This window comes from Sinocyclocheilus grahami, unplaced genomic scaffold (genome assembly GCF_001515645.1).
Source record: "Sinocyclocheilus grahami isolate Dianchi unplaced genomic scaffold, SAMN03320097.WGS_v1.1 scaffold473.1, whole genome shotgun sequence".
NCBI classification, from domain to species: domain Eukaryota; kingdom Metazoa; phylum Chordata; class Actinopteri; order Cypriniformes; family Cyprinidae; genus Sinocyclocheilus; species Sinocyclocheilus grahami.
The window spans coordinates 1,023,381-1,046,876 of NW_015505652.1; the positions used below are offsets into that span (position 1 = coordinate 1,023,381).

At 37.7% G+C, this 23,496-nt stretch overlaps 2 protein-coding genes across 2 annotated transcripts in view; both read left to right on the top strand.

Moving 5' to 3' along the window:
• Positions 1-21,368, top strand: part of LOC107553420 (protein enabled homolog) — a 140,917-nt gene extending 119,549 nt beyond the window's left edge. Inside the window, exons 5-15 of the mRNA XM_016235607.1 lie at positions 85-446; positions 5,664-6,395; positions 7,910-8,244; positions 11,652-11,788; positions 11,956-12,004; positions 12,147-12,198; positions 12,614-12,680; positions 13,125-13,184; positions 15,096-15,180; positions 15,912-15,969; positions 21,340-21,368. Of these exons, the coding sequence (XP_016091093.1) occupies positions 85-446; positions 5,664-6,395; positions 7,910-8,244; positions 11,652-11,788; positions 11,956-12,004; positions 12,147-12,198; positions 12,614-12,680; positions 13,125-13,184; positions 15,096-15,180; positions 15,912-15,969; positions 21,340-21,368 (1,966 nt within the window). The remainder of the gene's footprint in view (positions 1-84; positions 447-5,663; positions 6,396-7,909; positions 8,245-11,651; positions 11,789-11,955; positions 12,005-12,146; positions 12,199-12,613; positions 12,681-13,124; positions 13,185-15,095; positions 15,181-15,911; positions 15,970-21,339) is intronic.
• LOC107553478 (lamin-B receptor-like) overlaps positions 19,797-23,496 on the top strand; it is a 10,280-nt gene continuing 6,580 nt past the window's right edge. Inside the window, exons 1-3 of the mRNA XM_016235689.1 lie at positions 19,797-19,913; positions 22,742-22,913; positions 23,194-23,379. Coding sequence (XP_016091175.1) covers positions 22,749-22,913; positions 23,194-23,379 — 351 coding nt within the window. The 5' untranslated portion in view covers positions 19,797-19,913; positions 22,742-22,748. The remainder of the gene's footprint in view (positions 19,914-22,741; positions 22,914-23,193; positions 23,380-23,496) is intronic.

A 23,496-nucleotide genomic window follows, 5' to 3' on the forward strand; every position in this document is an offset into this window, starting at 1 on the left:
TTGTTTTTGATCTAACCTGGTAAATAAAAAGTTGTAGGTCCACTGTGCACTCGGGCATTCCCTTCTGCTCTCATGTGTCCTCAGGCAGATGCAAGAGCTCCAGCGTCAGAAGGAGCAAGACAGGGAACGACTGGAGCGAGAGCGGCTAGAACGAGAACGCCAGGAACGAGAGATGCTGGAACAGGAACGTGCCGAAAGGGAACGTCAGGAGTGGGAGCGTCAGGAGCGAGAGCGACTGGAGAGGGAACGTGCCGAGCAGGAACGTCTGGAGCGTGAGCGTCAAGAGCAGGAGCAGCTGGAGCGAGAACGCCAGGAACGGGAGTGCGCCGAGCAGGAGCTGATGGAGAGAGAGCGTGCCGAGAGAGAGAAGCAAGAAAGGGAGCACCAAGAGCAGCTGGACAGAGAGCAGATGGACTGGGAGAGAGGGAGACGCATCTCCAACGCCGGTGAGCATCTTCATTTTCTCCAACGTCTTTTCATAGATAGGACTGACAGATACGATGTAGACAAGTCGGGCTGGAGTCAAAAAATGAATGAGATTTTAACACAAACTAACAATACAAGTGGCTTTTCTTCAATTGTACACTATGCTTAGCATGCAAATGCCTGTGAAATGCTGTTATTATCTGTTAGAAGTAATTTCTAACAGTGTTGCTGTTATTATGCTCTTCGAATTTCATTTAAAACAATTTTTTCCTTAACACGTTCGAACCGGGGATGCACCAATATTACAATCATTGCTGATTTCCATGCCATGGCCGACAAACGAAAGATTAAAAATCTGTACTATTTTGTCAAAAAATAAATCAAAAAGGCAGTGCTGTTCTTGTTAATGTTAAATCAGTGTTGTGATTCTTAAGCGAATGTAGGCACCACAGCAATATAATCTACAAAAAGAAATCTGGATAGCTATTCATTTGGAGATCTGATAAGGAAAAAAGTTTGTTTGAATAAAAAGCAGGATCTCTATTATAAGAAAGCAGTATTCAAGAAACAGCTTTTAAAGGGTTAAATATTTTGTAATCTAGAGTTGTCCCTTTAAAACAATGAATTGAGACATAATTTAACATCTAAAAATTGGCGGAAACAAGTGACCAAAAGTCACTTATATTGGACATCACAAATAAAAATTATATAAAAAATTTTAATTAATAAAATCCACTGATATCCGCTTTTGTGCATCTCTGGTTTTGTGCATTTCCTTTCGTTGTTCTTGCTGTAAAATATATTTTTAGTATGTATTTGGCTTCTAGATCTGTGTAAAGCTATTGTTTATATGGAGGAAGGGTCAGCACCTCCTCGCGTCTTAATATATCAATAGGCGATCTTCTCCTGACGTGTCCATCTGTCAGTATGTTGGAAGAGTCTGAATCAACAGCTTGAAATGACGAAACTCAGGGAGAGCTGCACACACTAACCACGTTTCCCTCATGCTATCCTGTGTACAGCCCACTAGGATTATGGGTAACCTGCCAAAACTCAAGAATTTAGGTGACGTGCGAAAAAGGCTATGGATCTTTAACAGCTGTCAACACAAATGTTGCTGTAACCCGTTTTACTTTTTGTAATTTGACAAATTTCTGAGAGAACCACAATACTGAGTTAGAAAAAAAATGTTGGCCATGTTTTTTTTGGCAATCAGGGTTAGATTGGATGCAGGTTAGTAGAAAATTGGAGGAAAGTTACAAGATTGTTCTTGTTTGTTTGTTTGTTTAGAATAAAACCTTGTTCACAATAAGACTAGGAAAATAAACAAGGTCAATTTTCATAAATTCAGATTGCATACATTGCTCAGAATCATGCACCAAAAATAGACATTTTTCTTCTCAAGGTGGGGGAGGAGATGTTTATTCCACAGATAATGTGTGAGATCAGGCCTCAGGCTTTGATAAGCACAATTGTCATTTCAAGTGTTAAACATTTGAGCAGTTTAGCATAGTTCATGTGTGATCATTGTATCAAATAATCTGTGTTATTTGGTAGTGATTTAATACTTTGTTCCACAGCAGGGATGCCAGAAACCCTTTAAATGCAGCATTCAGTTGCTCAGGAATGTTGAATCTAAATTACTAACACAACTGGTCCTGTTACACATTAATATATTGGCAATCAGATTTGGGAAGGAGACATAATTTTACAGAAAACTGAAGCTTTATTCACTGGCAGTGAATTGTTAAATCATGACCGTCTTTCCACCTTATATTAGATTAGAACTGTGAGTTTTTTTTAATTTTTTTAACATGCATCCAAATGCTCTCAAGGAAAGCAAGAATAATGTTTCCTGATCACAAATTTCTGACATAAATGCTTCAGTGTCATTGTTGAATATGAGATGTTAAAATATCCAAAGTTCGTTAGAACTGTAGAAACTTGGTGGTGTGTCTGATTAAAACACTGGAAAACAAACAAACCCGTAAGACATTTGTTCATCTTCAGAACACGTTCAAGGTCCAGAAAAGTACCAAGATGATCGACAAAGTAGTCCGTGTGACATCAGTGGTTCAAAATGTGGAATGAAGTCGTTATTTTTGTTTTCTTTGCGCAAAAAAGTATTCTTGTAGCTTCGTAACTTTACAGTTGAACCATTGATGTCACTCTGACTACTTTGTCGATCATCTTGGTACTTTTCTGGACCTTGAACGTGGTAGTTACCTTGCTGTCTATGGGAGGGTCAGAGAGCCCTCATATTTCATCAAAAATATCTTAAATTGTGTTCCGAAGATGAACGAAGGTCTTACGGGTTTCGAACAACACGAGGGTGAGTAATTAATGACAGAATTTTCATTTTTGGGTGAACTAACTAAGGGAAGGACTCAAAGGACTTGGTTGGGTGTCCATTCAAACACCCACACCTCACCAATGCAAAAAGGGACAAAGTAAGGGAAGTAAGGTCTATTTATAGACCTTAACCAGGGGAATATGGGTATTGTAGTGCACCATATATGGAAATGTGGTTTACTAGGAGTTGTGGGAGATGTAGTACTAAGAAAAATTTGAAAAAAGAAACAAATGAGTCAAATTCACAAGTCATTTTTTAAAGTACATTCTGCTTAGACAAATCATTGTACAGCTAGTCTGCAGTTGATGCATTTCTCACTGCTGTATTGACTGACTGGTGCTCTTAATGTTTTATTCTGAGTGTTGAATTTACACCGGATTGAGTTCTCTGTCTGGAAAGACGTCTGCATAGCAGTTGTATTTTTAGTGGATCTTGTCTTGGCTCAGTTACTCTTCTGAGTCATGTCTTGGAGAATTCTGTATTTTGCAAAGAATTATCACAAAAATACCCTGAGATTTTGGCAAATAGGTATAACAAAATCTGTATCATTAGTTGGAGCACTAGTAGAAATACAGGCACTTGGTTTTGGTGTAAATGGATATTTATAGCCAAAACTATCAGCTAACCATTAACTTGTTCCACTTCAGAGTAGTATATTCAATAATGTTCATGCTAAATAAATAAACTCATTAGTATTAAAAACATTATGTGAGGATCTTGGTCACAAGTTGATTTAATACATTTGGATTAGTCTCTCTGGAGCACAGCCAATAGGTCTTGCCATGTGACCGTCTGTGCTTTAGGAGTGGAAGAATTTCATTAAGTCACTTTGGTGAACATACTGCGCTACATCACGGGGCATGTGGTCTCCTTGTCAAAGCTAATAGTGTGGAAAGGCAGAGGAGGAAGATGAAATGGAAGAAAGCAAGGTACAGATAGGTTACATTATAATTTAAAACAAGGAATAAACAGAAATCAGTGGTACTTAAGTCATGAAGCCAGCGTGAATAATAGGAAAGTGTTAATAAGGAGATGACCTGAATGTAGGGCATGATAATTTGTGTTTGCCTGTGTGTTGACGTGTATTTTGAAGTGTGCTCAGGGGGGCGTGGTGGGCTTCACGCAGCAGGAGGGCAGCTGTGTCTGCAGGCTGCTTATGAGAATCACTAGAGCAGAAAGATTTGGCCAACATATGGCAGGCAGTGACTCTTACAGTGCAGTCTCACCATGAACCAAAACATGAATTTACATGCATTTCATATATAAACGCCTTTAAAGGGTTAGTTCACCCAAAAATGAAAATTAGCCCATAAATTACTCACCCTCAAGTCATCCTAGGTGTATATGACTTTCTTTCAGACGAATCCAGTCGGAGTTATATAAAAAATTGTCTTTGATCTTTCAAGCTGTTTAATGCCACTCAGCGGGTGTTGCATGCATCAGTCCAAAAGAGGTTAAATAAAAAGCGCCCATTCTTTAAAAAAAAGTGTCTCACGGCTCCGGAGGGTGAACAAAGGCCTCCTGTAGCGAATCGATGTGTTTTTGTAAGAAAAATATCCATATTCAAAAGCGTAATAATCACTTTAATGTAGCTTGCACTCACTGTTGTACACTGGAAGCAGCTCCGGGCTGATGACGTATGAGGTCGGCTTTGCGCATGCGCCGCTATGAAGTGATGAACGCGGAAGCGCAGCGGAGAGATCAAAACAAAACAACGGTCACTTATTAGAAGTACAAAACGAGGATTTGTAAAGAAGAATGTCGGAGGATTTCGATATAAGCCAAGAGGTGACTGGGTTTCCTTTGCTAAAGTAAGGAAACTTTGCTTTCTTTGCTCCTGTTAACAAACGTTGGTTTTCACGAGACTCACCAGCACATGCGAAACACTGAACTCATACGTCATCAGCCCCGAGCTGCTTCCGTGTACAACTGTTGGTGCAAGCTACATTAAAGTGATTATTACGTTTTGAATATGGATATTTTTCTTACAAAAACACATCGATTCGCTAGAGGAGGACTTTGTTCAGGTTTGTCAGCACAGGAGTAAATTACATTTAGTGAAGTTTATGGACAAACTTCATGTTGGCTTGACAAAGCCTAGCTTGGAAGTTTGAAGTTGTTTTAAAAATATATTAAAATAGAAAATTGTTATTTTAAAATGTTATATTTCTGAATATTATTGTTTTTACTGTATTTTTTATTAAATAAATGCAGCATAAGAGACTTGTTTCAGAAACATTTAAAAAATCTTACCAACCACAAACTTTTGACTGAGTGGTGTATTTGTGACTGTTTTGCACATACTTTTGTGCAAAATATAAGTTTGTAGACAACTGATGACTCACCAATGATGTTTCAGCGAAAATGTATGATTACTGGGTTAAATTTGATGTCCCATTCATATATTATACTGTAGAAAGTGCAACAAAGTGCAGGTTTTCATGAGCATTTTCTTGGCATGCTGAGAGTGGATGACTAGCCTGTAGCAGGTGTGTGATGATGCTAAGACACTAACCTCACGTGACATGTGCATCCAGGATTTACAGTTACCCTTCGGTGTTCTCTCCTGAAAGTACTACATGATAAACTAGATGTTTGTGTAAGCCCACATGTGTTGAAATTGATCCATCTTTTCCGGTTCATGATGTTGCCAACAGCTAACCGATTGAACTAATTCCAGTGTGTTCCCTGTTCATAGACAGAAATAAGTACATATGATGGACTTGTAGGTCTCTGCTGGTTTTCTTGCTTCATTTGCCCCCTTTCTCTCTTCTGTCTCCTTCCCCCTTTCTCTCTTTGTCTTGTGTTCTTTCCCTTTGCATGGTTGCCGAATCCTCCCTCCCGTCCCGTCCCGTCCCGTCCCGTCCTGTCTGGTTGTGTGCAGCATTTGAAAGCACCCTCTACACTCCTCCACCTCCTGAATACAACAAGGCCACCTCCTCCTCACCCGTGTCTCCTTCCACACCCAACTACCCACCCCCAACACCATCGCCCTCCACAGCCACTCCTCCGACCCCACCCCTGCGCCACTCTGCCTCCCGATTCGCCACGTCGCTTGGCTCCGCCTTCCACCCAGTCTTGCCTCATTACGCCACCGTACCTCGCAGACAACCCGCCCCGCCCACACCACCGCCCCCTGCCCCAGCTCCTCCTCCAGCTCTGGCCTCCAAATCCATAGTCTGGACGGCTAATAACTTCACACCACTACCACCCTCACCTCCGGTCATGATCAGCAGCCCTCCAGGCAAGGCCACGGGTCCTCGCCCGATGATTGTGATCCCGGCCCCTAGTCCGCTCTCCCAGAAACCCCACTCACCCATCTCGGCGCCCAACGGGCCGCCCACCTCCCTTCACTTCCACGCCTCGTCACCTGTCTCGGGTCAGCCGTTCTCTTTGCCCCCAACGCCACCCCCTCCGCCGCCCCTGTATTCCCCCTCGCCCACCTTGCCCATCACTCCCCTTGTGTCTTGTCCCTCACCCCAGCCTGCTGTTCTCCCTTCTCCTTCCACAGCCTTCCCTGCCTCTGCTGAGCACTTTGTAAACTCTGGGTTGGGAGACTCCTGCTCCTCTGCTCCAGAGCCGCCCACTCAGCCTGCTGACTTCCCCAGCCAGCCGGGTAAGGCCTCTTCTGTGTCGCTCAGCCTCCACTAACCCGCAACTCTGGGTTCAAGGAGGGGGCCTGCCATGTTGAGCTGGGTTGGTTTTTTTTTTTTTTTGGCTGCAATTGGCGATTGCTTTTTGGCTCAATATGAAAGTCCTTAGGAATGTTTTTCTGTTTTGTCCTCTGTTGGGTTGTACTGGTTCACCGGTTTGATGGATGCTCGTTTGTGTGGCCTGTAATTGTGTGAAATGGCATGGCATGAAAACACATCTCCGCTCTCTCTCGTGAAACTTTGATTTGAGTCTCAGATTGCAAAGCTGCGATATCATCGCTTTAGTTCTCATCAGTGTTATTTTTGCAGTTAATTACAACCATCTCATTCTGATTCTTTGTTTATGGTAAAGAAGTTCTAGATGTTAACATGTACAAGTGAACTGTCATTGAACAGTGAGCTTTACATGATCTATAACTGGCCTCCCGACATCCTTTTTGGTTATTCTTCACATTCACACATTTGTTTCATACAACATCTTTATTTTAAAAAGAAGCTAAATGAAGATGAATTTGATTACATTTGTCTTTGACTAGGTTTTATGTTGCATAGTGCATACAGTAAGCAGAGCTTTTCATATGAGGTCAAGTCAACAGCAATGAAGAAATAAGATCAACTCTTCCTCTGAATTATTTATAGAAGAGGTTTTAGGCTTCACACTTCATATGCATGATGCAGCTTGACGTTGAGCTAAATTCTACACACTAATATGATTAACTTGAGTGTGTTTGACAGGCATGCATGTCATATAGACTTGAAAAACTTCAGCTGTTTATACCAAAAAAAAAGCCATATGTTAAATATAGTCAAGCTGATACGTTTCTAAATTGTAAAGAATTTTACCTCATAATGATGTTAAGTGATGCAATATCAGCTTTAAGTTGCATTTTAATGATTAAACGGTTTTAAACAATTACCCCAATTACATCTCTGCATTTTGTTAAATTGATGTACACATTTGTTTCTTATTATGATAAATCATCAGTTTCTTTCTTGTGGAAGTTGGTATAATGATCATCAGCTTTTCACAAGTGTTCAGTATGTTCACATGTTTTAATGTCATCTGTCTTCGTTCACTATTATGAATGAGCTTTGTATGTCATTGTTGTTTTTGTTATTTATTTATTTTAATTATTATTATTATTATTAATATTATTGATGGATTTATATTATATTACACTACCTTTCAAAACCTTGGGGTCAGTTAGATTTAATTTTTTTGTTCAGCAAGCATGCATTAAAGTGGACAAAGATGAGAGTAAATACATTTATAATAAAAACCACAAACTTTTGAACTCTAGTGTATATATTATATTATATTATATCGACATCTATTTAGCTCATTTTGAGTGTGGTGATCAATTTCATAATGCAAAAGAGTCCTGGATGCAGAACATATCACAGTTTAACTGCTCAGCACAGCAAGTGATAAAGACATGTTATAACTTTCATGATCTTTTTTTATTCAACACTGCAGATTCAGTACAGGGGATACCAACCCCTCCACCCCCACCACCTCTCCCTCCCGGCTCCACTGTGACTCCCAACACTGCTGGACCTCCGCCACCCCCTGGTCCCCCTCCTCCTCCCCCACCACCTTTGCCCCCCACGCTTACCCCAACAGGTCCTCCCCCTCCCCCCGGCCCACCGCCTCCACCCTCAGGCCAGGCTCCACCGCCAGCACCACCTCCACCCCCGGCCCCACCTTTGCCCTCGGGTCTGTTCACCCCCTCGCCCACCACAGAGGAGAACAAGGGCCTGTCTGGGCTCGCAGCCGCCCTTGCTGGAGCCAAGCTAAAGAAAGTGCCAAGGGTAAGTGTTGAAGGACCATAAAGCTCTCATTTGCATTTAATTTCTCCTGAAGCTTCTTAACACAGAACAAGGGTTGGAATTAACAGCAAAAATGCCCCTCCAAATTCAAAATAAGGGTGCAAAAATGGCCCTGCATAATTACACTAAATCTATTATGGTTGTCACGATTAATATGAAATGTCAAAACTAATTAATGGCATTGGTTACAATTTATTTCAAGGTGTCTTTGTTACTGTGTAATTATACATTAACGTACTGAGTAATATTAATTGGTAACACTTTATTTCGATAGTCCACTTTAGACATTCTATTAACAGTAAGTAAATTTGCAGCTACATGTCAACTAGCAGTTAGTAGAGTATTAGTAGACTGTCTGCTTAATATCTTCTTACACTTTCTTTGTCAACTTATTCTACTAACCCTAAACCTACCCTAAGTCTACTCTGAGAGTTAGTAGACATGTAGTTGCAAATTAATGAGAATTAGTTGACATGTAGTTACAAAGTTACTTATAGTTAATAGAATGTCTAAAGTGGACTATCGAAATAAAGTGTCACCTATTAATTAACTGTATGTACTTACTATATGGTTAGGTTTAGGATTAGGGTTACTTGCATGTAATTATGCATAATTTATTGTGATTATAATAGTAAGTGCATGTAACGTGTAACAAGGACACCTTAAAATAAAGTGTTACCATGGCATGTAATTTAGATCTGCTCACATTGCAATATGCTGGACGTCCATGACATGCGGAGTCCCACAAGGCTCAGTTCTTGCACCGCTCTTGTTTAGCCTGTATATGCTCCCACTAAGTCAAATAATGAGAACGAACCAAATTGCCTATCACAGCTATGCTGATGATACCCAGATTTACCTAGCCTTATCGCCAAATGACTACAGCCTATGGGTGTAACGATTCACTCGTTTTCTCTATGCAACGATTACAAACCCAGACGATGCAATGCATCGATCTTGAAACATGGATTTTTGAATCGTGAATCGTCGATTTCGGACAGTAATCATTTTAAAACACTAAGAATCGAATGAATCACGATTTCTATAGCGATTCAATGCTTTCAAAATATATACAAATTAAATTACTACAAGCACGAATTAATGGAGACCTTGAACAGTGTTCGTGCCCTCGCATCTCTCCTTCACGCGCTCCACTATTTCCCGCCTGCAGTGACTGTCACAGGATTGTCTCACTGACATTTTTTGAGCAGCTGATGTGTGATCTCTCCTTAGTACTCGTGGCCATTAATGCTAAAGTGAAGTAGTTTTACTTTTCTGTGGTTTTTCACTGGCTCTCAGTCATACCAATGACATTACCTGAAAAAATTTAAGTGTCTAAAGCATATGCACAGTTCCATTGAATGAGAAATGTGTTTTAACAATGTTGTTAAACCAAATGTACAAAGGAAACCGTTAAAATAACCACAGCTTTAACAACAACCTTGAAATAAGAGCGCAAGGTTTATCTGATAATCAGATGCATGAAAGTAGAGTTCGTTGCTATAGCAAACAGACATCGGGTGCGTTTTCTTTCAGAATCATCATTCGCCAATGGAGAGGAAAAATTAAACACAAAAGCATTTTATTTTATGAAAATGAGAAAAGTTTTCGCACTGAAAGAGAAGTGATCTCTCGCTCATAGAATTAAGACGTGCCAGGCTATATCTGCAGCTAATCTAAGTATAAAGCACAATGAACTGAAACCTTAAGACAATAAACACAATAAATCAATGCATACCTTGAATCTAGGGGTCAAACAACTAAAAATCAAGTCAAGAGTCTTGGTGTGATTCTGGAGACAGACCTTAGTTTCAGTAGTCATGCCAAAGCAATAAATAAATCAGCATACTGTCATCTCAAAAACATTGCCAAGAATTAGATGTTTTAGACTTGGAGAAACTTGTTCATGCCTTTATCACCAGCATATGCACAGTTCCATTGAATGAGAAATGTGTTTTAACAATGTTGTTAAACCAAATGTACAAAGGAAACCGTTAAAATAACCACAGCTTTAACAACAACCTTGAAATAAGAGCGCAAGGTTTATCTGATAATCAGATGCATGAAAGTAGAGTTCGTTGCTATAGCAAACAGACATCGGGTGCGTTTTCTTTCAGAATCATCATTCGCCAATGGAGAGGAAAAATTAAACACAAAAGCATTTTATTTTATGAAAATGAGAAAAGTTTTCGCACTGAAAGAGAAGTGATCTCTCGCTCATAGAATTAAGACGTGCCAGGCTATATCTGCAGCTAATCTAAGTATAAAGCACAATGAACTGAAACCTTAAGACAATAAACACAATAAATCAATGCATACCTTGAATCTAGGGGTCAAACAACTAAAAATCAAGTCAAGAGTCTTGGTGTGATTCTGGAGACAGACCTTAGTTTCAGTAGTCATGCCAAAGCAATAAATAAATCAGCATACTGTCATCTCAAAAACATTGCCAAGAATTAGATGTTTTAGACTTGGAGAAACTTGTTCATGCCTTTATCACCAGCAGGGTGGACTATTGTAATGGTCTCCTCACCGGCCTTCACAAGACCATTAGACATTTGCAGCTCATCCAGAACGCTGCTGCCAGGATTCTGACTAGAACCAGAAAATCTGAGTATATTACACCAGTCCTCGGGTCCTTACACTGGCTTCCAGTTATATTTAGGATTGATTTTAAAGTACTTTTACTCGTTTATAAATCACTCAATGGCCTAGGACCTAAATACATTGCAGAAATGCTCACTGAATATAAACCTAACAGACCACTCAGATCATTAGTATAGAGTCAGTTAGAAATACCAAGGGTTCACTCAAATCAAGGGGAGTCCGCTTTTAGCTATTATGCCGCCCGCAGCTGAAACCAGCTTCCAGAAGAGATCAGATGTGCTAAAAAATTAGCCACATTTAAATCCAGACTCAAAACTCATCTGTTTAGCTGTGCATTTATTGAATGAGCACTGTGCTATGTCCGAACTGATTTTAAATAAATTTTTAAATCATTTTAAAAGTTTTTAAATTCCTTGTTTTATTATTGTGATTATTGATTTTGATTATTTTACTTCCTTTTATGTAAAGCACTTTGAATTACCATTGTGGATGAAATGTGCTATATAAATAAACTTGCCTTGCCTAATTGCTTGAGATGATTGGTTTAATTTAAGTATTTAACGTAAGCCAGTAAAGATATATTTAATAAGGCGTTTATAAAAATTGCCCTCAAAAAGTAAAAAAAAAATTGTCCCTGTAAATAAATTCCAAATATTGCTTCTTAATGGAAGAGTTCATTTTTGACTCTGCACTGCACACTAAAACAACATGATTTCTTTTTTTCTAAACATCATTAAAAATGCTAAACATGTTCAATACCAAATCCTATGTGTTTACTGTAGAGTGATGAGCCCCTGGCTCCAGCCGCAGGATCAGCGGTGAGTTCTGGTGGTGCCAAGCCCGAGGCATCCCGTGGAAATGGTCTTTTACCTGGAGGAGGAGGTCTGATGGAGGAGATGAGCGCCCTGCTGGCCAGGAGGTGAACTGTGTGCTTTATGTGTCTCTAATGCCAGAATGGTTGCAGTGATAGAAGCAGGGCCTAGCCCTAACTTACAAATAAAAAGTTCTGTTTTTGAGATTATCAGAATGTTGTATCATATCCAGTAATGTAATGAAATTTAAGAATGTACCATTGTTTTGATACAGGAGAAGAATTGCTGAGAAGGGATCATCACCAGAGCCTGAGCAGAAAGCTGTGAGTTAATAGTGTTTCTTTCAGCTGTATGCAGTCTCTGATTAAATCTGTACACATAGACTACTCTTAATGTAACTTATTGATATGATCATACCCTTTATGTGACTGATTTTCAGATTGATTCTTTTTATTTTTCTATCAGGATGAAATTGAGGCTACCATAACTCCAAAAGTGTCAGCCTGTAGCACACCAGGTAAGTGGGGAGTGCTAAAAACAAATTATAAAATGCAGCTAACCATATAATAATGCTCCATAAGTATCATTAGGTTAGTCAAATGAATGGGGTAACATTTAAAAACTGAGGTGAAAATGTTTCCCATACCTTTTTTTGTTGTTCACTTATGTGGCTAATACTAATGCAGCATTTGGCAACCCCTCTTTTCCTGTTCAATCAGTGTAATCTCAATAAATTAGCATGTTGTTGAGCCTGTGGTGTTCATGAAATCTTTATTTCTATGAAATAAATTCCACTTATGATTTTTATTTTTTAAACATTTCATTTTGTTGTTCAGTGTACAGTCTGGGCCTCAAAGCAATACCACAGCTTTTATGTGAAATAAGACTGCAAATATAATAAAATGTAACATTCATTGCTTTTTTTTCCACAGATATGCCCAGAAAGCCTTGGGAGAGGACAAACACCATGAATGGTAGCAAATCACCAGTCATTGGAAGGTAATAATTTGCATGAATCAGTGTGTGCATTATACCTCCACCACTTCATAATGCCTTTTGAAGAAAATGTCCAGCTTTTGGGATCTAAATCTTCAGCAGGTCCCGTTTTTTTCAAAGCTAATTTGAATTATTGTTGCTTCGACTGCTTTGCATCACATGCTTGCGGCCGGGGGCCCCTCACAATCGCATGTCAGAATGCAGGCAGTCGGGTCCCGTGCTTGACATCACTAAAGCACAGTGCTGTTGCTTCTCATCAGATCAGTGTGTACCAGAGCCGCATTTGCATATACAGTTATACAAATGGTGGAAGCATTTTTCAGTAGGGCTACACTGAAATATAAATATTTCTCCTTTCACCGGAGTTGGAATCAGTGCGTTTAGAAGATTACTATAGTTCAGATCCACGCTGTTGACCTGACCTGGTTAGTCTCTTTACTCTCACAGACGGGATGCACCATGGAGAAATCAGATGGGTACTGACAAGTACTATGATTCCTTAAACAGGTATAAGAGATTAGTTTGAGAACTCTTTCTAGACTTTGTTTGCTGAGAGTGCTCTCTAAATAGGATGTGGGTTGCTGCAGTGATTGTCTACGGTTATTCTTTTTTAAAATACACAAATATTCCGCTGTTGCCAACAATATAATCACCATGAAATGGCATGAATAAAATGCTTTATGCTTTTCAAAATTGTTGCTGCTTTTATAATAAAGATTAATATAATACATATAATATATATTTAATGTTTGGGTGTTTCTTCAACTTTGAAAACTTTGATTCTATGGCACCGCATCTGAGGGACAGTGGTAATTTGTGTAATTTGGACTTTTTTCCCCCAAAAAAGTATTATTTTTATTCAGCAAGGATGCCTTTAAAATGATTAAGTGACAGTAAAGACTTTTACATTGTTAGTTTCAACAAAAATATTAAACAGAACAATTGTTTTCAACATTGATAATAATAAGAATGTGTTTGAATGATTTCTGAAGTTCTATGTGACACTGAAGACTGGTGTAATTGCTGGCGAAAATTCAGCTATAAATTCCATGTTAAATTATATTTAAAAAGAAAAAGTATTTTTACTGTATTTTTGATCAAATAAATGCAGCTTTGATGAGCATAGGATTTAAAAAAAAAAAAAAACTTTTGAATATTATTGTTAAAAATATGTAAATGATAAAAATGTTTTATAATTATTTCACTTGTATAGATTAACATAGTTCTTAGTGTAATAATACATGATGGATTTTCATGATTAAAAAGTGAAAGTCTGCGATGAGAGTAAAACAATAAAATATATACATATAAGGCATTTGAAAAGTAATAAACAAAGCAATAATAAATAAAAAAATGTCAGTCATTTTAAACATGATCTTCATGTGAAAAAGAGAATGAAATCTGTTTATTTTAATAACAGTCAATCACCCCATTACATAAAGTGCCCATAGTTACAGAGAAACACATTTGAATTTTTCTTCTTTTTGAGAAGTGGAATGAAGGATTGAGCGATTATTAGAGCGTCCTGATAAATTCCGCAGTGCTAGATGTCATCAGAGGTCATGCAGTATCAGAAAACTGGAGCTTTTGTCCACTCTTGCCAATTTGCCACCTGGCTCCAAAGATAACCCACTTCCCCCCTCCCCTACAAATGTGTATTTAATGTAGTTTATCCTGCCAAGAAAGGAAGTTATCCTCTCACTCTGAATGTAGAAAGCTTTGATACAAAGACTTATATCTCACACACAACTTTTGCTTTGTAATGTGTTTCTCTCTGTAATCTGTGTCATAATGTTCTTATCCGCTTGACTTCTACTTCCTTTCTGCACAAGGCAACCCACTGTTCGGCATTCATTTGTTTCCCGATGGGATAGATAAAGCATCATTTCCCTCGCTTTCCATGTTCCACCCTATGGTGATTATTGTGTTGGCAATAGTTTCCTGTCTGATTCGGCTACAGACAAGCATGAGTGATACGGCTGCTGCATTGTGTGTTTTGAAGTGTGGATGGTGTCTCAAGCTGTTTTTTGGTTTGCTGTGCTTTGAAATGGTTTCTATTTAAGGCTGACTTTACAAATGTGTTGGTTTTGATGAATTTGCAGCTCCTCACAAGGAAATACAATTCCCATGGTGCTCATTTTCATGTCACCCAGTTATGCATATATATCTGGATGTGTGTGGATTTCCTTGGTGGTACAGCGGTTTCAAATACCTGGAATCTGAAATACCTTGCATTTTCCTCACACGTCTTGAATTTATCCCATGTCAATGCTGTGTTTATTCTTTGAATCACCAATTGTGATTGAACCGTGTTGATTTGAAATGACTGTTAAAGTGTGTCACTAAACTTCTGCCTTGCATCTTGACTGCACAGTGACTAAAGTTGCTTTGCTTCACACCATTTCTTTTCTCCGTAAGACCAAGGTCTACACCAACTCCTACCGGATCCATAAGTGCCAATGGGGTGCCAACAGAAGCTCTTGACTACGACAGATTGAAACAGGTACTTCTCAAAATTTGAGAAGAACTGAAACTCATTTAACCTTTTAGCCCTTAAGGGTTTGATAGAGGGGCTGTACACTTCCTCAATATGTTAGCAAAGTCTTGCTAAAGCTAGTGGTACAATTTCTCGTTTTTTTTCCTCATTTGAAAAAACGTGTTTGGTATTACAGCACTTCCTAAAAAACAAGGGAGAAATACTGGTTGACTGCACAGTTAGGCTTTTGTGGGTGTGTACAATTATAGTCCTCTCTACAAAGGCAATACCTCCCTTCTGTATGAATGAGCATGTTAGATATGAAAGGCATATGAGGGAGTCTTACTTATCAGAGGACACAGTTACTGTTAGTCGCTCAGCTCTGTCTGCTTCACTCTAGCTTTGCCCAGAGAATGTTTTAGTGAAGAATTACTTATAGCAGCTCTAATTAAAGTGCCAGAGTATTGATGTTATAACATACACCTACTCATCCAGTCCTCTTGTCGTTTAAACGGCCAAAGCCAAGTGCATTTGATATAACAGCTTGTATTAAATTTTTTATTTTTTTTTTACTTGTCACAGTATCATGGTAGCTAATTTCTCTTCTCTAGTGTATATATTATCATCTAATATGCAATATTACTGACAAGAAAACAGTTCAGTGACATGCACTTATAAGTTGCTTGACTACTTTTGATTAGTTGAGTATTATAAATAATATTCTAATCTAATTGCAAATGTATTGCTTTGCTTTTTAGGACATTCTAGAGGAGATGAGGAAGGAACTATCGAAGCTGAAAGAAGAACTTATTGATGGTAACATATTATTGCGTTGTATTACCACTATATATGATGCACATTTAGCTTTTTAATACATTAGAAATATTAAAATACTTGACACTAACAGTCAAGAGTTTGGATACATTTGACTGAATTTGTTTCTTATGATCTTAAAACCCTTTTTTAATCTAAAGGCTTATGGTTAAACTAGTGATTTAATATTATTATTATTTATTAATTAATTATTTTATAATGAATAATATTTGAAAAATAACTTGACCCTATATAATAAAATAAATAACCCTAATTTACTATTTTCCGCCCTATGGTGATTATGTTGGCAATGTTATTTATTTATTCAGTCATTCATTCAAATAAAAATGTTGTTACAAAATTTTAGTAAACGTAAAAATAAAAGAGCTGGAATGGATGGTGAAGGAAAAGTAGCCTACAAGGTGTAGCTAATAATAATGTATAATAATAATAATTATTATTATTTAAAAACTATTATTATTTTATACTGTACATGTTTTCAATTATTTATTTATTTTAATACAAATAAATAAATCTTTGCAAACTTTTAATTACAAATAAATGAGTAGGAATGGGAGCTCAGACCGTATCTGTAGATAGTGCTAACCAGAAATACTATGAACTTTTTATTCACCGTAGGCTCTTTTTCGTATTTCTTTCGATTTCAGTGCATGTCGTCTTATGATTGGTAAGGGAAAAATGGTTGCCACGAAAAATACTTTAGTTTTCAGTTCATAAGCAATAAGTGTAGCATTGTTGCATTTTTGGACTCTCTCTCAATCTCTCCAACGGACACCTCTTTATAGCCATAATAAATTTGCAGGGGTTTGACATCTTACTCATTTTACTTTATTTTGGGATGCGAAAGATCATGTATGGCTACTTACTCATTTTGCATGTGCTATTTACCAACTAAAACAAGTCTGGAGTATCTAATGAGGGCCAAGCAGCACATCACAGCTTTTTGAATGGTTTTGGGATTTTTTATTTTTCAGTCATTTATCATTAAACCTCTTTCTGCACACTGGAAGGCACTCGGCTGTGTTTTTCAGAGGGGCTTTATCTTCCAACACTGTTTTATTAGGGAACTTTATTGGGAAGTATGCTTTTTAAGACCATATGAGGTGTGATTATAGGCTGTGCGAATTTTGAGGAGATAACTAAGAACTTGAATTTGTGACGTTCTCTCCAATCTGATTTTTCCTCGGTTATCCATATCCCCCCCACCATGCTCACTTGTCAATCCTTTGTCATTTCTTTTCACTTCAAAAGCATCACTCGAAATAATCTCTCAAGGAATCAGAAAGTTTGTATAGAGTGTTTACAGCATTGATTGCACTTTAAAACCCCGTAGAAATTCAAATGATTCTATTGCTGGCAAGACGGCTGTCACTTTGTGATCGGCACTATCACCAAAGCTAAACCGTAATTCTCTAGAACGTCACAATCTCCTGATCCACCTTCGTTTTGACGACAAATAATTTTTGTTGATTGGTCTTTAGGTTAAGCAGGTGAAATGTTTTGATCAGGGTTGATTCATTCCTGGATAAACCGGTTTGTGATCATCATGGTTTGTGCCTTGTTGGGAAGTTGCATTTGATATGTCAAGCGTATATATAGAAAGTATTAATTTAGGGCCTGCCATAACTTTATTCATTTGTTTTGCATTTTTCTTCAGTGAGTTGCAAAGGATGCTTTTACGACCTTTGTTTAAAATCAAACATGCATTCACATTCTTCTCGGTGTCATTTTTCTGTTGCATTACAGTGTGGTTTGTGTTATGGTTAAGACCATGTATGCTGGTGGGATCTGAGAAACTGATCTTTGTCCTCGTGGAAATCAGTTGAACAATATTAGCAAAAGGTTGATGGAGTTGTCAGCACATGGAGACTCGATTATGAGCAGACTGTGCTTGTTAGATTCAACTGAATGTCCTTGTAATGCAATTTTCTGTTTCTTTATCTTTCGATTTTATCATTCATGTTGTACCATACTGTTTTCATTAGAAGTTTCTTACATACTAAGATTGTTTTGTTTGAGCAAATTAAATAAAAATTGCAATAAATTGCTGTTTGCATTTATTTCTGAATTTAAATGTGGAAGTAACTTATGTGAAACTGATTACTTGACAATTCACATATGATTACCTCAATGTGATTGTAAACACTATATTAATGCATTTAGATTATCTACTAAAACCTGAATCAAATGTAGTATAATGTGTCCACTTGACTTTGGAATGTACCAATTTACACCATGTTCAACATGACATTATTCCTCCTCGGTAGCAAATGCTGCTACTTTTGTTTGCTGCTGCTGCACGGTTCAGCTGTGGCAATTTACAGGAAGGCAGGACTGAACCACCACTGAAATGAAATGAGCATTACACAAACAGCTACTGAACACTATACTACGCTTCAACAATCTACTACAGTATGAGCAGTTCAAGCATTGAGGTGCACAGTTCATGACACCTCCAGGATTAAGCATGTAAAGGCATTACTGCTGTTCAGCTGAGGTCAAATTAAGCAATGCAACTTTGCAAAAACGGAAACTGAGTAAGACTAGATCTGCTGTGTGCCTACTCTTCAGCATACCCAAAGAAAGGCTGGTTTGTGATGAACAAGTTTGATTGGTGAATAACACCACACATGTTGAACATTTTTGTAAATTATGCATTGTTTTATATAGTAAAAAATCTTGTAATTATATAAATTGTATTTATATATTTTATATGTATGGATTTCTACTAAACAACAAATCTAATCGCAATCATTTACACAATTTATGGTAATTGTACTGTACTTTCCTACAATGGAGTTCACAAGATAAAAATGTTCACTAAATGTAGATGTGGTCTATACATAAGATATAAATTCCCATTTAAATAGCCTGTAGCATCAATTCTCATTTTTTTTTAAAGAACGGTTTGCTACATTTACATAAAGTATTTTAAAATAAAAACGTTCTTCTGTTTTATGTAGAAATGCCTTTCAAGTTCAAGTTAGAAATAGGCGGTTAAGAGTATATTTATGAACCGTAGTCAGTTTTAGTGATTAGTTTATGTATTTTAAAAACATTACCCTCCAATGCGCACTTCTAAAAAAAACAAATCATAAGTTATTAGCGTCTCTTCCGGTTTATTAAATATTCTGTTGACTCTTTCTATGCCTCGACCCATTACTAACAGTTCACTAAATGTAGATGTGGTCTATACATAAGATATAAATTCCCATTTAAATAGCCTGTAGCATCAATTCTCATTTTTTTTTAAAGAACGGTTTGCTACATTTACATAAAGTATTTTAAAATAAAAACGTTCTTCTGTTTTATGTAGAAATGCCTTTCAAGTTCAAGTTAGAAATAGGCGGTTAAGAGTATATTTATGAACCGTAGTCAGTTTTAGTGATTAGTTTATGTATTTTAAAAACATTACCCTCCAATGCGCACTTCTAAAAAAACAAATCATAAGTTATTAGCGTCTCTTCCGGTTTATTAAATATTCTGTTGACTCTTTCTATGCCTCGACCCATTACTAACCAACTATAATTAGCATTTTTTTAAAGAAACATTTCGCGTTTACAAGCACAACGTATGATGTCGGCTGTCCATCCTCTCTCTTCTCATCATCACATCTCGCTGATCATCAACTGTCTCACCAGGACAGGACTCCATTTAGTAAAACCCGAGAGCTCAAATGCCTCGCCTCCAATCAACGCTCATGTAAACCCCATCGCCGTCCAATCAGAAAATGCAAAAATTTAAAAACAGGCCGTCCCAGCCAATCAGAGAGCTTCCCGCCCTCAAGGACGCTGGTAGGTTGAGCGGTCACAGAGGGAGGAACGAATTCAGAGCGGGGGGCCAGTGTTTTTAAAACAATATTCTTTATTTTATGAAGTTCCTTGGATAAGCTTTAGAGATTTTTAGGATATTAAGATCGACTCAAGGTAAGAAAATCTTAACCAATTCACTTTGCATGTTTTTTGTTTTTGTATGGGAACGTGTATGTTGTGACTGCGTAGCTAACGGTACAGAACTAGATCAGCGCTCAGTCCGCCCTCAGCTCTGCTTTTATGAAGTAACTAAACATAATGTATTGCTATTAACGGTCACTAGCTCTATCGGCATGTAATATACTATTTTAAACTCTTTATTTATGTAAATATTACCACTGTTTGTCGTTGTTGTGGTATTTAACTTAATAACCCGATTTCCAGCCGGCTCGTGTCACAGGAAACTTGGGCACGGCGCGCATTTATTGTCCTCTAACACAGCTCGACTGTTTTTCCTCACGACTTCTTCTTTCGTTTTTTATTTTTTGGGTAACTGAGTTAAAATTATCATTTATGTCGGACCTTTCAGTTTCATTATTCTGCATGTCCACGAAAGTGCAAGTGACTCCTTCCACTCTTGCGCAAAATAGTCACGTTTAATGGTAACTTAATTTGACTCTGTGTTTTGGCCGTACGTTTGTGTTTAATACACTATTCGCTCATTATAACCGTTGATTTTTGTGTGGGTGTGGGTGCCCGTTGTTTATTAACACTGATTTAATGCTGCTGTTTATGAGCCTCTCGCATGCGGACTGACAATGGTTTGAATACATGACGTTTTCCCTCCATTCCTGTCGTTCTTATGCTGTGTTAAAGGAGCAGCATGTGAGTCTGCTCTGGGTGCTTTTGCATTGCATGAAAGAACAATGAGACACAAGAACGATTTAATTGATCATATTTCTAATAAATAATCCAGAATTTATATTCAGTCCGCCATAGCTAATGTATTATATTCGTTGGTTTGATCATGTAAAAATCATAAATGTGGTAATTGTTGGAAATACCGTTGATTTAAAAAGTAAAGTCAGATTTTCTGTCTTAAGTTTTACTGTGACTCGATGTTGGTAGTGATGGTAAAGCGCGCGTGTCGTCGTGTGCCCCCTCATTTGCATAACAAAAGCAGCAGGCTGAGCCCACTCACATTCACTCCGTTTAAATCGTTTGCTCTGTAGTTTCACTTCAACTCTGGAAGTGCATGGGATTTCTGCAGTGCTGGACTTCATCTCAGTGTTGGGTGTGTGTCTGTGATCTGGTTCAGGAATGTCAGGAATGTGTTTCATTGGATTAGATGGTTTTAGGGTAGATGGCTTATGTTATTATGATCAGTACTTTACATATGGTTTCAATATGATTTTTTGGGTGTTTCCTGTAATGGAGAGTGTCTGCTTATAAAGTGCTTCTAGATGTGTGAGCAGAACTTTTAGCTTGTTTCTGGCCTTGCCTAAGTGCCAAAATCATATGTTTTGGTGGTGGTGTTTGGTCTTTACAACAAAATTTCTTTGTAAGCATTCTTTAAACATCTTTTTTTTCTTCTTCTCAGTATCAAGCGTCACTGGCTTTCAGTTTTGAAGTGGTGGTTTGTTAAAAATGGAAATTTAGACACTAACTTTATTTATTTATTTTTAGATTTTATGTTGGAATGTCTAATAAGTGATATCCAGAAGCATTTTTTATTATTTAGACACTGTAACCCAGTAATTGTTAGACTAACAATTAAAAAACATATTCTGCATTTTGAATATATTATTATTAGTGGTCAATTTATTATATATTATTATATTATTTAAGCATTCTATTTATGGAAGAACTTACAGTCTAAATGGTTGCAGGCATATTTTATATTTGTAAATATGTATTATTATTTATTTAGTGTCTTTGTTTTTGGGTTATTCAGCTTAAACTCTATTTTATTTGTTATTTTGAGAATGAATGTCTGTAGAAAGTTAAGTAATTATGCAAAAAAAAGTATTTTAATTCTTTTATTGATTATTTTTACATTTAAACGCATAGTAGTGTAATTGTATTTTAGGGCAATATTCTGTAAAGATGCACCAGATGGTGCCAATTATGTGTAGATCCAAAAATGAGAACCAGTTAAGTAGAGAAGTGTGAATTTATAAACAAAAATACTTGTATTGGACTTTCTGTAGTGATTTTTATTTTTATTTTTGATCTGCATATGGATAGTAAAAGTCATCTCATTGGCCAGAAGTTGTTGATACCCGTGTGATAGTAAAATCCCTCTCATAAAGGCCTTTGAGAGCTCAACAATAGTGCTGGTGCAGAGAGTACAGGGTGGGTGCGTAATTCAGACCCATCAGCACTTCTGAGACGGCAGCTGACATCATCACTTCATTGTCATCAGGCCATGGACAGCTACTCTGGTGTTTCCCATTGAACCTGTTTGAAATATCACAGACAATCTTTAAGTCTGTAAAGATAGATTACTGGTTTGTTTTGAAGGGACATGCAAATGCTCATGTGCATTATGTTTATAAAGGTGAACTGTGTGTAAAAATACTTCGATCCCAGCGTAATATGCAGAGACAACTGTAAGCTATTCATATGTTAATTGTCCCAAAAAGTATAAACACTGGCCCTACCAAAACTCTTTTTGAGCGTCTCAGGATCCCATTATGAGTTTTGTAGTTTGTCTTTGTAGTGGAAGACCTACTTTTGGTTTTTGTAAAACCTGTCTGAGTGCTTGAACCAGTTGTAAAGTCAGTTTATGATGGTTATATTCATCACCAGTTGGTGATGCTTTTGGCACAGAGATTACACCCTTGACTTCATCTTTAAAGGCTGCATGCTGGGATACTATCATTAACGGAGTTGCTGTTGATGTATTTTGTTTCTAGTATGTCCTAATTTTCAGACTGTTACGTTTGTTTAGTAGTTAGTTAAACAGGAAAGGCAATTATCTTGTGTTAATTGTTTTGTAGGTAAACAATGCCGACTACAAGGTTTCAGATTGGAGATACTGTAATGGGCCGCTGGCCTGGCAGTAACCTTTATTATGAGGTCAAGGTGCTGAGTTATGACAACAAGACTCGGCTCTACACTGTCATCTACAAAGATGGTACTGAACTGGAGCTGAAGGAATCTGACATCACGGTATGAATGAATTTGAGATGCATTCAAAGAGCATCTTATGCCTCACTGGAAGCAAGAGCATCTGACCGTCTGTACAAATGAGTTTGCATGATCAGTGACACAAATTTACTTATTCGATTGATTAGTGATGTCATAGTATATCTTCAAATGTTTTCAAATCCTAAAGCTTAATTTCTAGGTTTTAAATCCAGTTATATAGATTTTTAATTAACTGATATTATGGTACAATAAGGAAACGCTAGATGACGTTGTGGTGTGGATGTTGTTTTCTTCATTGCAGAGTCTGACAATATTTAAGCAGGGCGTTTCACGCTCTCGGTCCAGATCCCGCTCTCGCTCACCGGGACGCCCTCGTCGCAGTCGTTCCCGTTCTCCAGCTAGGACATCCCGCCAATCTTCCTCTCGCACCACAGATGTTCGCAAGGAAAAACTCAAAGAAGCACTGGAGGTCCGACTCACCCCTGTGGTAAAGAGACTTGTTTGCTAGGACAAAACAAACACAAACTCTTTATTTCTGTCTTTCTTTCTCCTTCTCTCACCCCCCCCCCCCCCCCCCCCTTCCCCCCCCCCTCTTCCCCCCCTT